Below are 16,665 nucleotides of genomic sequence, written 5' to 3' on the forward strand. Positions count from 1 at the left end.
CAACGCTATGAGATTAGAAATGAATTATAGGGAAGAAAACATAAAAAACACAAACACATGGAGGCTAAAAAATACGTTACTAAATAACCAAGAGATCACTGAAGAAATCAAAGGGGAAATCAAAAGATACCTAGAGACAAATGGCAACGAAAACACGATCCAAAACCTATGGCATGCAGCAAAAGCAGTTCTAAGAGGGAAGTTTACAGCTATACAAGCCTAACTCAAGAAACAAGAAAAATCTCAAATAAACAATCTAACCTTACACCTAAAGTATCTAGAGAAAGAAGAATAAACAAAACCCAAAGTTAGCACAAGGAAAGAAATCATAAAGATCAGAGCAGAAATAAATGAAATAGAAACAAAGAAAACAATAGCAAAGATCAATAAAACTAAAAGCTGGTTCTTTGAGAAGATAAACAAAATTGATAAACCATTGGCCAGACTCATCAAGAGGGAGAGGACTCAAATCAATAAAATTAGAAATGAAAAAGGAGAAGTTACAACAGACACTGCAGAAATACAAACCATCCTAAGAGACTACTACAAAAAACTCTATGCCAATAAAATGGACAACCTGGAAGAAATGGACAAATTCTTAGAAAGGTATAACCTTCCAAGACTGAATCAGGAAGATATAGAAAATATGAACAGACCAATCACAAGTAATGAAATTGAAACTGTGATTAAAAATCTTCCAACAAACAAAAGTCCAGGACCAGATGGCTCCACAGGTGAATTCTATCAAACATTTAGAGAAGAGCTAACACCCATCCTTCTCAAACTCTTCCAAAAAATTGTGGAGGAAGGAACACTCCCAAACTCATTCTATGAGGCCACCATCACCCTGATACCAAAACCAGAAAAAGATACTACAAAAAAAGAAAATTACAGACCAATATCACTGATGAATATACATGCAAAAATCCTCAACAAAATACTAGCAAACCGAATCCAACAACACATTAAAAGGATTATACACCATGATCAAGTGGGATTTATCCCAGGGATGCAAGGACTCTTCAATATACGCAAATCAATCAATGTGATACACCATATTAACAAATCGAAGAATAAAAACCATATGATCATCTCAATAGATGCAGAAAAAGCTTTTGACAAAGCTCAACACCCATTTATGATAAAAACTCTCCAGAAAGTGGGCATAGAGGGAACCTACCTCAACATAATAAAGGCCATATATGACAAACCCACAGCAAACATCATTCTCAATGGTGAACAACTGGAAGCATTTCCTCTAAGATCAGGAACAAGACAAGGAGGTCCACTCTCACCACTATTATTCAACATAGTTTTGGAAGTCCTAGCCTCAGCAATCAGAGAAGAAAAAGAAATAAAAGGAATCCAAATTGGAAAAGAAAGTAAAACTGTCACTGTTTTCAGATGACATGATACTATACATAGAGAATCCTAAAGATGCCACCAGAAAACTACTAGAGCTAATCAATGAATTTGGTAACGTTGCAGGATTCAAAATTAATGCTCAGAAATCTCTGGCATTCCTATACACTAATGATGAAAAATCTGAAAGGGAAATTAAGGAAATACTCCCATTTACCACTGCAACAAGAAGAAGAAAATACCTAGGAATAAACCTACCTAGGGAGACCAAAGACCTGTATGCAGAAAACTATAAGACACTGATGAAAGAAATTAAAGATGATACCAACAGATGGAGAGATATACCATGTTCTTGGATTGGAAGAATCAATGTTGTGAAAATGACTATACTACCCAAAGCAATCTACAGATTCAATGCAATCCCTATCAAATTACCAATGGCATTTTTTACGGAACTAGAACAAAAAAATCTTAAAATTTGTATGGAGACACAAAAGACCCCGAATAGCCAAAGCAGTCTTGAGGGAATAAAACAGAGCTGGAGGAATCAGACGCCCTGACTTCAGACTATACTACAAAGCTACAGTAATCAAGACAATATGGTACTGGCACAAAAACAGAAACATAGATCAATGGAACAAGATAGAAAGCCCAGAGATAAACCCACGCACCTGTGGTCAACTAATCTATGACAAAGGAGGCAAGAACATACAATGGAGAAAAGACAGCCTCTTCAATAAGTGGTGCTGGGGAAACGGGACAGCTACATGTGAAAGAATGAAAGTAGAACACTCCCTAACACCATACACAAAAATAAACTCAAAATGGATTAGAGACCTAAATGTAAGACTGGACACCATAAAACTCTTAGAGGAAAACATAGGAAGAACACTCTTTGACATAAATCACAGCAAGATCTTTTTTGATTCACCTCCTAGAGTAATGGAAATAAAAACAAAAATAAACAAATGGGACCTAATGAAACTTAAAAGCTTTTGCACAGCAAAGGAAACCATAAACAAGACAATAAATAAATAAATAAATAAATAAAAGAAATAGTACTCTGGATATTTTACAAGGGCATTTTCTTATCATTTGTTTTCCAATATTTTCTTTCTTACTTATATAAGGCATAAGCACTCCAGAACTTCAAAGATACTCAACTGTCTTTTTGAACCTAAAATTGATTATTTATTTATTTATTTATTATACAGCAGGTTCTTATTAGTTATCTATTTTATACATATTAGTGTATATATGTCAATCCCAATAATCTTATGAAACATCTTCAATGCTGTTTCTTCCAGACAGATAATAAAGAGATAATAAGACAAAAAGTTCAGAGAATATTAAGTTACTACATTTGAATAATCAGGGAAAGCTTTAATACCTGGATAGGTAAGTTTCTTACTGAGAGAAAGAAACATTTCATATATTTAAAAATATTTACAGGTCCTTCAATATAGGCCAGAAAAGTAGCTGAGAAAAATTGCAGTAGACCATACCAACCATCCAAATTACTGCCCAGAGTCACAGAGAACACATGGGGGTCTTTCTAAATTCTTACAGGTTGTTTAATGTTTACCATCTTACATGAGCTTTTCTTTGTAGTTGTCCATCTCAGTCACTGCCTTCTGAAGTTTTAGCCCAAGTGCTTCAACTTGACACTGTAAATCTGGAATGACATAATGTGTTCTTCTGATTAGTACATTTTAAGTGTCCAGATATTTTCATAGAGTAAACCACATTCTTTTAGCATTGCCACTCACCTCCTGAAGAATAGTGCAGCTGTTTATTCCACTTTGCTTGGATGACCATATGTAGCTCATCCCTACTCTGAAATCCCACAGAATTAATAGGTTTTGACAGACTCAATTTATTGGCCTCTTTCTGCCCCCAACATCATGCTAATTTTCAAACAGCTAATAGTCTAAATTTTACTGATGTTTTCAAAGGAAATTTATGTCGCTGGCACACATATGAATTTTTGATCATATGGCTCACTTCTGAAACACTTGACTGCCTGAGCTAGCTCTTGTGGCCTGGAACTTAGAAGTATTGCTAAGGCCTCCCAGTAGAACTGAAATAGATAAACCATGTGCAAGGCTTCCAGTAAAGAATCTGTTAACTCTGGGTAGTGTCTAATAGGCATTTTAATGACTTTCAAGCCAGGAAAATACAAGCAGGCAATTGGCTTCCACAGAGTCTTGAACTGAGGAATTCAAGTAGTGTTTGAGAAAGATTATTCGGGCAGCCACGTCTCACATGTGTGGATGCAGAACTGAAAGTAAAGCAGAAAGAACATATGGCTTGAATGATCTGAGACCCACCATTAGCCTGTGTGTGTGGACTAAGATCTGAACCCCAGCCCCAATAACAGCCCTTGTTGGTACTCTTTTTGGGAAAAGGTGGAAAACAAATTTACACAGGTGGATTAACTGACTTCTATGAAGAAAATAATTTTAAACATTGGAATTTATAAAATTTCCATGTTACATCTGTTCAGGTTTTTTTTTTGTTTGTTTGTTAAAAATTTATTTATTTAATTTATTTATTTATTTTGGCTGCGTTGGGTCTTCGTTGCTGCGTGCAGGCTTTCTCTCGTTGCGGTGAGCAGGGGCTACTCTTCCTTGCGGTGCGCAGACTTCTCATTGCGGTGGCTTCTCTTGTTGTGGAGCACGGGCTCTAGGCGCGCGGGCTTCAGTAGTTGTGGCTCATGGGCTCTAAAGCGCAGGCTCAGTAGTTGTGGCGCACGGGCTGTTGCTCTGCAGCATGTGGAATCCTCCTGGACCAGGGCCCGAACCCGTGTCCCCCGCATTGGCAGGCGGACTCCCAACAACTGCACCACCAGGGAAGCCTGTTCAGGTGTTTTAATAACATATTTTTAATAGTAAACTTTAAAATCTTTTTAAAAACAATTTTGATAGATCTTTATTGGAGTATAATTGCTTCACAGTACTGTGTTAGTTGATGTTGCACAACAAAGTGAATCAGCCATATGCATATACATGTCCCCATATCCCCTCCTTCTTGAGCCTCCCTCCCATCCTCCCTATCCCACCCCTCTAGGTCATCGCAAAGCACTGAGCCGATCTCCTTGTGATATGCTGCTGCTTCCCACCAGCCAACTTTTACATTTGGTAGTGTATATACGTCGATGCTACTCTCACTTCGCCCCAGCTTTGCCCTCCCACCCCATGTCCTCAAGTCCATTTTCTATGTCTACCTCTTTATTCCTGCCCTGCAACTAGGTTCATCAATACCACTCTTTTTTTTTTTTTAGATTCCATATATATGCGTTAGCATATGGTATTTGTTTTTCTCTTTCTGACTTACTTCACTCTGTATGACAGACTCTAGGTCCACCCACCTCACTACAAATAACTCAATTTCGTTTCTTTTTATGGCTGAGTAATATTCCATTGTATATACGTGCCACATCTTCTTTATCCATTCATCTGTCAATGGACATTTAGGTTGGTTCCATGTCCTGGCTATTGTAAATAGTGCTGCAATGAACATTGTGGTACATGTCTCTTTTTGAATTATGGTTTTCTCAGGGTATATGCCCAGTAGTGGGATTGCTGGGTCATATGGCAGTTCTATATTTAGTTTTTTAAGGAACCTCCATACTGTTCTCCATAGTGGTTGTATCAATTTACATTCCCACCAACAGTGCAGGAGGGTTCCCTTTTCACCATACCCTTTCCAGCATTTATTGTTTCTAGATTTTTTGATAATGGCCATTCTGACTGGTATGAGGTGATACCTCATTGTAGTTTTGATTTGCATTTCTCTAATAATTAGTGATGTTGAGCATCTTTTCATGTGCCTCTTGGCCATCTGTATGTCTTCATTGGTGAAATGTCTATTTAAGTCTTCCACCCATTTTTTAACTGGATTGTTTGTTTTTTTGATATTGAGCTCCATGAGTTATTTGTATATTTTGGAGATTAATCCTTTGTCTGTTGTTTCATCTGCAAATATTTTCTCCCATTCTGAGGGTTGTCTTTTTGTCTTGTTTATGGTTTCCTTTGCTGTGCAAAAGCTTTTAAGTTTAATTAGGTCCCATTTTTTTATTTTTGTTTTTATTTTTATTACTCTAGGAGGTGGGTCAAAAAAGATCTTGCTGTGGTTTATGTCAAAGAGTGTTTTTCCTATGTTTTCCTCTAAGAGTTTTATAGTGTATTGTCTTACATTTAAGTCTTTAATCCATTTTGAGTTTATTTTTGGGTATGGTGTTAGGTAGTGTTCTAATTTCATTCTTTTACATGTAGCTGTCCAGTTTTCCCAGCACCACTTATTGAAGAGGCTGTCTTTTCTCCATTGTATGTTCTTGCCTCCTTTGTCATAAATTAGGTGACCATATGTGCGTGTGTTTATCTCTGGGCACTCTATCTTGTACCATTGATTTATATTTTTGTTTTTGTGCCAGTACCATACTCTCTTGATTACTGTAGCTTTGTGGTACAGTTTGAAGTCAGGGAGCCTGATTCCTCCAACTCCGTTTTTCTTTCTCAAGATTGCTTTGGCTATTCCGGGTCTTTTGTGTTTCCATATGAATTGTAAGATTTTTTGTTCTAATTCTGTGAAGAATGCCATTGGTAGTTTGACAGGGATTGCACTGAATCTGTAGCTTGCTTTGGGTACTATAGTCATTTTCACAATATTGATTCTTCCAATCCAAGAACATGGTATATTTCTCCATCTGTTTATGTCATCTTTGATTTCTTTCATCAGTGTCTTATAGTTTTCTGAGTACAGGTCTTTTGCCTCCTTAGGTAGGTTTATTCCTAGGTATTTTCTTCTTTTTGTTGCAGTGGTAAATGGGAGTGTTTCCTTAATTTCTCTTTCTGATTTTTTGTTGTTGGTGTATAGGAATGCCAGAGATTTCTGTGCATTAATTTTGTACCCTGAAACCTTACCAAATATCAGTGATATTGGTCTATAATTTTCTTTCTTTGTGATATCTTTTTCTGGTTTTGTTATCAGGGTGATGGTGGCTTCATAGAATGAATTTGGGAGTTAAACTTTAAAAACTTTATGCATCCATACAAATATATAAAATTTCTATACATATCTTCAGTCTACCTTCTTAACTTTGTTTTGTGAAAATGAGCCAGTTCCTTAAATCAGAAAATAAATTCACTCTAAACAAATGTTTTAATTAGAATTTACTAGATATTGGTATAAATCTTTATGTTTATTCAGCATGTTCACATATATTAATGTTATCCCTCAAATTGCTACATAAGTGCAAACAGCCCCATTTTTCAGATGATGAGAAATGAGATTTTCTTTGATTCTCTTGCCTAGTATCTTACAGTGAATAAATGCATTAGCCAGCAGTCAAACTGACAAGATTTTAAACTGGGGTAAGGGGATCTATTTGAGAGAATGCCTCCTTGAATAAATAAATAATTCAATATGGACTTACTTGATAGATAATATTTGTATGGTACATCTTTTTCACTTATCAAGTGATATCATTATATGAGAGAACAGATAAAATAACGTACACATAGAGAATTTAGTTTTGAGGGTAACCGTTTGAAACAAGGCAATCTCTAATGAATGTTGCATAATGTGTTGCTTTGTTATTAAGTACATGTGGGCTTGCAGAGGGTTCTATTCATACAGGCACAGCTAAAACATTTCTGCCCATCCTCTGAAAAATAAGGAGGGAAGGAAGTTGATGTTTGTTGATGGTATACTATTCCAGGCACTGTGCAGGGTGCTTTCTCCTATTTCATTTAATTCATAGTCACAACTATCATGAAAAACAGATACACATTTTATTTTTACTAGAAGGCTCTAAGAATCTGAGTAATTAACTAACTTATCAAAGGTCACAGAGCTAGTTAGAAGTGATCCCGTGATTCAAATTGAGGTTGGCTTCATCCCCAAAACTTTATCTTTCTCTCTTACACTGACTGTCAAAAATATAAAAGCTACAAGGAGATATGATATTTGTCCATGAAAGTGTGGTTAGTGTGGCCATATATTTGTTTAGTATATCCTAGAATATTTAAAGAGGTATAGTTAAGACAAATGAAAAGTATTATTTATTACTGCATAAAATATGTAGTGAATTAGTCTAATGTCTAATTCCAAGAGGTGGTTTAGATTTTAGAAAGTTTAAAAATTAATATAATTAATGAAAGATATTAAGACAAATATGGTATCCTTGTGACTGACTTAATAACACTGACATCAGAGAGAACAATTATGCCTTTCTGTTAAATGTCCCTTGGTGCTTTTGTCAGGATATAATCCTAAACTAGATGAAGCATGGATCTGAGCCCACATGATAAATTCTATGTTATTACTTCTAAATGCAGCTATTGTTAAGAGGAAGAACTGATTATCTTAAAAATAAACTCCAAAGAATTGGTACCTGATATGTGAATTTTATGATATTAATTCTCAATTACCTAATAATTGGTAGAATAGTAGACAGTAAAAACGGTAGCTAATTCAAAACCCATTTTTACAGCATTGTGAAGTATTCTTAGGATCACATTTGAATATACTTGTGCATCAAAGTTCCAGAATTTACTAGATTTAAAGGAAAATAAACTACACAATCATGACCCAATTCAAGAAAGGAAAAGCTATTATACTTTCCAGTATTATTCTCTCTACATACCCACCTAAATCTCCCTTTCTCCCTATTTCAAGATAAACATAGATCCTTAGTCTTTAAATCACAGTACCCAATGAGTAGGGAAGCCAGTTCCTTCAGATTATTCACTATGTATTTATAGCATCTCTAAGTAAAAACAGGGAAAGCAAATAAATGTTTTACTTTAAAACACAGAAACCCCTGGAGGTTGTTGTGTGGAAATATAAGTAATGTCAACAAATAAATCATTTTACTTAAGGAGAGAAGATACCACGTAGAATCGAGAAAAATAGATTCATTATGAATAATCCATAATGTAAACAGCCCACCAGTGTATAGTTAGAAGCTGGTTAATAAATTTTCATAGCTTTTTTTTTTTTACCTTTGAATATATTTTCTGTAATAAAGAAGTGCTAAGAATTATTTTTAAAATACATAGGACATATCTTTACTGTTCTGAATGAGGTATAAGCATGTTATTGGTTTATTATTGGTTCTGATAGACCAGTGGGGTCCTTTTGTTTCTGGAAGCAGAGTGCCCAGTTCCTGTCCTTAATAAATAAAGGCACATAGTTACGCTAAGCAGCAGAGAGATTAAGCCACCTGCATAAGACAGCTCCTTCAGTTCCTGATGCAAGGAGTTCTTAAATAAGTGTATTGTTCTGTGTAGTCCTTCTCTATAGTTAAATAAATTCAACTTCAATTTTCTGTCATTCAGCATGACATTGGATTATGAGGCAAAAGGCCCTGAATGCCTACAAAAAGAAAGGAAGCATTGGCTTTAAACACCGTGCAGATGTAAGGCGGAACCCATGGAAACAATCCAAAATTTACAACAGCAAATTCTACTATAATGTGACTGCGTTCTTTGCCGATATTAAATAAGAAGCAAATGATTTGAAATGAAGACAAAAAGGAGCTCTTAGCCTCTCTTCATATGAAGCCAGCTGCTTGCTGGATAGCATTACATAGGCATCAGATTTGGGGTAATTAGTCATTTAAGAGAATCCTGTTATTCCAAAAGGATTCTAGGATCTACAAATACAAAAGGTATTCATAGTTAGCTATTTTATAGCAGGATATAAAACTTTACAGTCACTTGAAGGGTATATTAAGTTAGTATACTGTTTGAGAAAACAATAAACAAAATCTTTATAGTGGAAAGATATTTCAAGCTTAAAACTTTCTAGATAAAGAAAACACCAAAAAATTAAAAAAAAAAAAATCTGATTCAAAGTGCAATATGAAAGAAAGTGATTCCAGGTTCAAGCAGCAGAATGGAGGAACAAGCAGGCAGGAGAACTGGCACCCAGAAATCCAGATCCAGGAGAATTTTTTTAATGAAAAGGTGAAGGCTATATATATATTTAAAATGGTACAGATAATTGATGAAAAGGAAAAACAAAAGCTCACTGCTCTTTTAATACACTCCTAAGACAGGGTAACATAGAGGTGGAGTGCAAGAACTCTAAAGCTAGACTGCCTAACTTCAAATCCTGGCTCTGCTTCCTCCTAACTAACTGACTTTAGGTATTTTAGTTTCCTAATCTATAAAATGGTTATTACAGCATAGGATTGTTCTGGGAATTAAGTTACTTAATATATGTAAAGAGGAGAACAGTGCCAGGCACACATAACTACTGGTTATCATCACTGGGGGTGGTAATAAGGCCACCCCCCCTCCCCCCACTTCTGTTCTGAATCTCATCACTTCTTGCCTGAGGACCTCATTCTTGCGGTTGGGCCTGGTGTCATCAGTGGTTATCTTTGTATGGGGAAGAGTAAAAATGAAGGTTTTAACTACATATTTAAAAAAAAATCTACAGAGTAACTATGACAAAATGTTAAAACTTGTAAAATACAGGTGATGGATCCACACACATTTGTTATATTATTCTCCGTATTTTTCAGTGTTTGACTATTTTATAGATGTATTGTTTAGGGAGGGGTCTTACTTGTACAGATCAAGTATAGTATGTTCTGTACTAAGGAGTCTAATCAACTCAGTTCTGTGTGTCCAGGGTACAAAAGAACACAAGGGGTATAGAACTTGGTGGGGGTGGGGGATGAGGTTGAAACTGTAAAAACAAGCTATCTGATTTTGTGAATAGGGAGCAGAGAAATTCAGTCGCAGTTGAAGGGGGATATGGTAATGAGGAAGGTTCTTTATTTTGTTTTTGGTTTTGTTTTAAGATATCAGGACATATTTATTTGCATTTAATTAGAGAGTGCCCACACTTGTGAATTTAATGTATGCCTTCTAACCTGTACCTATGTGTGAAAAAATAGTACTTTTTGCAGGTGTTTTAAAAAACTACACAAATGATGTGAAGCTATAAATCTCATTTTAATTCTTACTTTTTTCACTACATTGTTTTTGAGATCTATCCATATAGCTATATGTAGATATGATTTATTCCTTTCTGACTGATATGTAATATTTAATTGTGTGCACATACCACATTTTACTGATCTAGTCCAATAGTGATGAAAACTAGGTTGCTTACAACTTAGTATCACAACAAATAATCCTGCAATAAAAGCTTTTTACCAGAGGTGGGATCAAGATGGCAGAGTAGAAGGACCCTGAGCACTCGGGCAGGAGCAGAACAAGTTCCACAGTGGAGACTACCATCGCCAGCATGGCCGTGAGAACACACACTTGGGGAGGAGTGGAACCAGCTCAGCAGTGTGACTCAACCCCTCCAGCCCTGACCCAGCTTCTAACCAAGGCGTGCATACCAGGGAAAAAGTGGAACCAGTTCAGAAGTGCAGCCCAAATCCTTCAGGCCGCAGCCATGCCCCCAACTAAGTTGGAGACTGCCATCACATGAGGGAGAAGCTGAACTCCCTCGGGGCTCTTGCTCCAGCCCATTGGGCCCTGGCCCAACCCCTGATAGGGCGCTGACTTCCATGGAGCCTAGGAAGAGCCCTGGCTCGCACCTGGTTCTAGTTCCAGCCCCTCCAAATCCAGCCCTACCTTGCGCCACAGTGGCAGCTGCCAATGCACCCTGGGGGAAGATCTGGCCTGTGCTCACTTCAGACCCAGCTCTCCTAGCAGAGCCACTGGGCACATGCATACTACATAGGGATACTTCCACATAGCAACATGCCTTCAAGACCAGGATAGGTAAATGGTTCACCTAATCTCATAGAAAAAAAAACAGAGAAAATTAAACAGAATGAGAAGACAGAGGAATATGTTTCAAATGAAAGAACAAGATAAAACCCCTGAAAACCCTAAAGAAACAGAGATAAATAATTACCTGGTAAAGAGTTCAAAGCAATAGTAATAAGAATGCTAACTGAACTTCAGAAAAAAAATAGACGAACACAATGAGAACTTCAACAAAGAAGTAGAAAATATTAAAAAAAACCAGTCAGAGCTGAAGAATACAATAACTAAAGTGAAAAATATACTAGAAGGAATTAACAGCAAGATTATGTGATACAGAATGCATAAGTGGTCTGAAAGACAGAACAGTGGAAATCGCCCAATCAGAACAGCAGAAAGAAAAACAAAATTTTTAAAATGAGAATAGTTTAAGGGACCTCTAGGACAACATCAAGTGTACTAACATTTGCATTATAGGGGTCACAGAAGGAGAAGAGAGAGAGAGAAAGGGGTAGAAAATGTATTTGATGAAATTATGGTGGAAAACTTCTCTAACCTGAAGAAGGAAACAGATATCCAAGTATAAAAAGCACAGAGAACCCCCATACAATATGAACCCAAAGAGACCCACAATAAGATATATCATAATTAAAATGGCAAAAGTTAAAGAGAGAATTTTAAAGGCAGCAAGAGAAAAACAGAGTCACATATAAGGGAACACCCATAAGTTTACCAGCTGATTTTTCAGCAGAAACTTTGCAGTCCAGAAAGGAGTGGCATGATATATTTAAAGTGCTGAAAATAAAAAACCTAAAACCTAGGATACACTACACAGAAAGTTTATCATTCAGAATTAGAGAGATAAAGAGCTTCCCAGACAAGCAAAAACTAAGAGTTCATCAATACTAAACAAACCTTACAAGAAATGTTAAAGGGTCTTCTTTAGGTAAAAAAGAAAAGGCTACAACCAGAAATAAGAAAACCTAGGAAGGGAAAAATCCCACTGGTAAAGGCAAATAGATAGTAAAGGCAGTGGACCAACTACTTAAATAAGCTAGTATGAATGATAAAAGATAAAAATTGTAAAATCAACTAAAACTGCAATAAATAGCTCAGGGATAGGCATGAAAATGTAAAATATGACATCAAAAACACAAACTGGGGAGGGGGAGGGAGTAAAAATTGTAGATCTTTTAGAATGTGTTTGAACTTAAATGACTATCAGCTTAAAACAAGTAGATATAGGTCAATATATATAAACTCCACGGTAACCACAAATCAAAAAACCTACAATAGATACACAAAAATTAGAGAGAAAGAAACACAAACATAACACTAAAGAAAATCATCAAACCACAAAGGGAAGAGACTAAAAGAAGAACAGAGAAGAACTACAAAAACGTCTGGAAAAGAAGTAACAAAATGGCAATAAGTACATACCTATCAATAATCACTTTAAATGTCAATGGACTACATGCCCCAATCAAAACACATAGGGTGGCTAACTGGATTAAACACAAGACCCATATATGCTGCCTACAAGAGACCCACTTCAGAGATAAAAACACACACAGACTGAAAGGGAGGGGATGAAAAAAGATATTTCATACAAATGGAAACCATAAGAATGTGGGGGTAGGAATACTCATAACAGACAAAGTAGACTTTAAAACAAAGTCTACAGGGACTTCTCTGGTGGTCCAGTGGTTAAGACTCCATGCTTCCACTGCAGGGGGTGTGGATTCAATCCCTGGTTGGGGAACTAAGATCTCACATGCCACACAGTGTGGCCAAAAAACAAAACAAAACACAAAAACAAACCCAAACCCAAAGTCTACAATAAAAGACAAAAAGGGGCATTATATAATGATATAGATCAGCACAAGAAGAGAATATAACATTTGTAAACATATATGCACCTAATATAGAAGCACCTAAATATATAAGCAAATATTAACAGGTATAAAGGGAAAAATTGACTGTAAAACAATAATACTAGGGGACTTTAACACCCCACTTATATCAATGGACAGATCATCCAGACAGAAAATCAATAAGGAAACACTGGCCTTAAGTGACACAGAAGACCAGCTGGACTTAACAGATATCTATAGGACATTCCATCCCAAAACAGCAGAATACATATTCTTTTCAAGTGCACATGGAATGTTCTCCAGGATAGATCTCATACTATGACACAAAACAAGTCTCAATAAATTAAGGAAGATAGAAATTATATCAAGCATCTTTTCTGACCACAACAGTATGAAATTAGAAATAAGTAACAGGAAGAAAAATGGAAAAAACACAAACATTGGAGACTAAACAACACGCTACTAAAAAACCAGGATTCAACAAAGGAATCAAAGAGGAAATCAGAAAATACCTAAGACAAATGAAAATTAAAAACACAACTTTCCAAAATCTAGGGGATGCAGCAAAAGCAGTTCCAAGAGGAAACTTTAGAGTGATACAGGCCCACCTCAAGAAATAAGACAAATCTCAAATAAACAACACAACCTACCATTTAAAGGAATTAGAAAAAGAACAAACAAAACCCAAAGTCAGCAGAAAAAAAGGAAATAAATAAAGCTCAGAGTGGAAATAAATAAAATAGAAAAAAAAATAGAAAAGATTGATGAACACAAGAGCTATTTTTTGAAAGACAAACAAAATTGACAAGCCTTTAGCCAGGCTCATTAAAAAAAAAAAAAGAGGACTCAAAATTAGAAATGAAAGAGAAGTTACAACTGATATCACAGAAATACAAACAAGAGAAAGAGAATGCTATGAACAGTTATATGCCAACAAATTGGGACAACCTAGAAGAAATGAATAAATTCCCAGAAGCATACAAGACTGAATCAGGAAGAAATAGATAACCTGAACAGACCTATTACTAGTATTGAAATTGAATAAGTAATCAAAAAACTTCCAGCAAACAAAAGTCCATAATCAGCAGGTTCACAAGGCAATTCTACCAAACATATAAAGAAGAGTTAATAGCTGTCCTTCTCAAACTATTCCAAAAGATTGAGGAGGAGGGAAAACTCCCAAACTAATTTTATAAGGCCACTATTACGCTGATACCAAAACCAAACAAAGATACTACAAAAAAAGAAAATTACACACCAATATCTCTGATGAATATAGATGCAAATGTCCTCAACAAAGTATTAGCAAAGTGAATTCAACAATACATAAAAAGGATCACACATCATGATCATGGGATTTAACCCAGGGATGCAAGGATGGTCCAATATCTGTAAATTAATCTATGTGAAATTGTGATATACATCAACAACATAAAGGACGAAAATGACACGATCATCTCAACAAATTCAGAAAGAGCATTTGACAAAATTCAACATTAATTCATAATAAAAATTCTCATCAAAGTTGTTATAGAGAGAACATACCTTAACATAGTAAGGGCCATTTATGACAAACCCAAGCTAACATTATAGTTAATGGTGAAAAGCTGAAAACTTTTCTTCTAAGATCAGGAACAAGACTAGGATGCTCATTCTTGCCATTTCTATTTAACATGTTATGGGAAGTCCTAGCCACAGCAATCAGATGATAAAAAATAAATAAATAAATGGAATCCAAATTGGAAAGGAAAAAGTAAAATTGTCACTATTTGCAGATGACATGATATTATATACAGAAAATCCTAAAGTATCCATCAAAAAAGCTATTAGAACTAATAAATGATTCAGTAAAATTGCAGGATATAAGATTAATATACAGTAATCTGTTGCTTTTCTATACACTAATAATGAACTATCAGGAAGAAAAATTAAGAAAACAATCCATTTGCAATTGCATCAAAAAGAATAAAATACCTAGGAATAAATTTAACCAAGGAGGTAAAAGACCAATACTCTGCAAACTATAAGACATTGTTGAAGGACACTGAAGATGATACAAATAATGGAAAGATATCCTGTGTTCATGGATTGGAAGAATTAATATTGTTAAAATGTCCATACTACTCAAAGAAATCTACAGATTTAATGTAATCCCTGTCAAAATACTCATGACATTTTCCACAGAACTGGAACAAATAATCCTAAAATTTGTATGGAATCACAAAAGACCCCAAATAGCCAAAGCAATGTTCAGAAAAAAGAACAAAGGTGGAGGTACCATGATCCTTGACTTTGGAGTATGCTGCAAAGCTACAGTAATCAAAACAGTATGGTACTGGCACAAAAACAGACACATAGATCAATGGAACCAAATAGAGAGCTCAGAAATAAACCCATGCACATATGGTCAATGAATCTATGACCAAGGAGAAAAGAATATACAATGGGGGAAAGATAGTCTCTTCAACAAGTAGTATTGGGAAAACTAGAAAGCTACAGGTAAAAGAATGAAATTAGAACATTTTCTCATACCACATACAAAAATAAACTCAAAATGAATTAAAGATATAAATGTAAGATCAGAAACCATAAAACTCCTAGAAGAAAACAGGCAGTACACTCTTTGACATAGGTCTTAGAGTTTTGTTTTGTTTTTTTTTTTTTTGGATCCGTCTCCTTGGGCAAGGGAAACAAAAGCAAAAATAAACAAATGGGACATAATAAAACTTAAAACATTTTGCACAGCAAAGGAAACCATCAACCAAATGAAAAGGCAACCTACCTACTGAATGGGGGAAGATATTTGCAAATGATATGTCTGATAAGGTGTTAGTATCCAAAACATACAAAGAACTAATATAACTCAATATTAAAACAAACAAATACCATGATTAAAAAATGGGCAGAAAACCTGAAAAGGCATTTTTCTAAAGAAGACATACAGTTGGCCCACAGACACATGAAAAGATGCTCAACATCACTAATTATCAGGGAAATGCAAATCAAACAAATGAGATATCACCTCACAACTGTCAGTATGTCTATTGTCAAAATGACAAAAAATGTTAAGTGTTGATGAGGATGTGTTGAAAAGAGAACCCTCGTGCACTGTTGGTGTGACTGTAAACTGGTACAGCCACTATGGAAAACAGTATGGAAGTTCCTTAAAAACAGAAAAATAGAACTGCCATATGATCCAGCAATTCCACTCCTGGGTATATATCCAAAGAAAACAAAATACTAATTTGAAAAAAATATATGCACCCTAATGTTCATAGCAGCATTATTTACAATAGCCAAGATATGGAAGCAACCTAAGTGCCCATCAATAGATGAATGTATAAAGAAGAAGTGGTATATATATACAATGAAATATTAGCCATAGAAAAGAATGAAATTTTGCCATTTGCAACAGCATGGATTGAGCTGGAGGGTATTACGCTTAGTGAAATAAGTCAGACAGAGAAAGACAAATACTGTATGTTATCACTTATATGTGGAATCTAAAAAATAAAACAAATGAACAAATAATAAAACAGAAACAGACTCACAGATACAAAGAACAAACTATTGGTTACCAGTTGGAAGAGGTGTGAAGGGAGGGGCAAAATGGGGGAAGGAGATCAAACTACTAGGTACAAAATAAATTAGATATAAGAATGGGAATAAGACACAGCACAGGGAATATA

The 16,665-nt window shown here is 35.4% G+C and overlaps 1 protein-coding gene across 1 annotated transcript in view; it reads right to left on the minus strand.

Annotated features, from left to right (window-relative positions):
• LEKR1 (leucine, glutamate and lysine rich 1) overlaps positions 1–16,665 on the minus strand; it is a 218,398-nt gene that overhangs the window by 79,181 nt on the left and 122,552 nt on the right. The window contains exon 5 of the mRNA XM_061192760.1: positions 2,956–3,037. Within this exon, the coding sequence (XP_061048743.1) occupies positions 2,956–3,037 (82 nt within the window). The remainder of the gene's footprint in view (positions 1–2,955; positions 3,038–16,665) is intronic.

This window comes from Eubalaena glacialis, chromosome 6 (genome assembly GCF_028564815.1).
Source record: "Eubalaena glacialis isolate mEubGla1 chromosome 6, mEubGla1.1.hap2.+ XY, whole genome shotgun sequence".
Taxonomy (NCBI): domain Eukaryota; kingdom Metazoa; phylum Chordata; class Mammalia; order Artiodactyla; family Balaenidae; genus Eubalaena; species Eubalaena glacialis.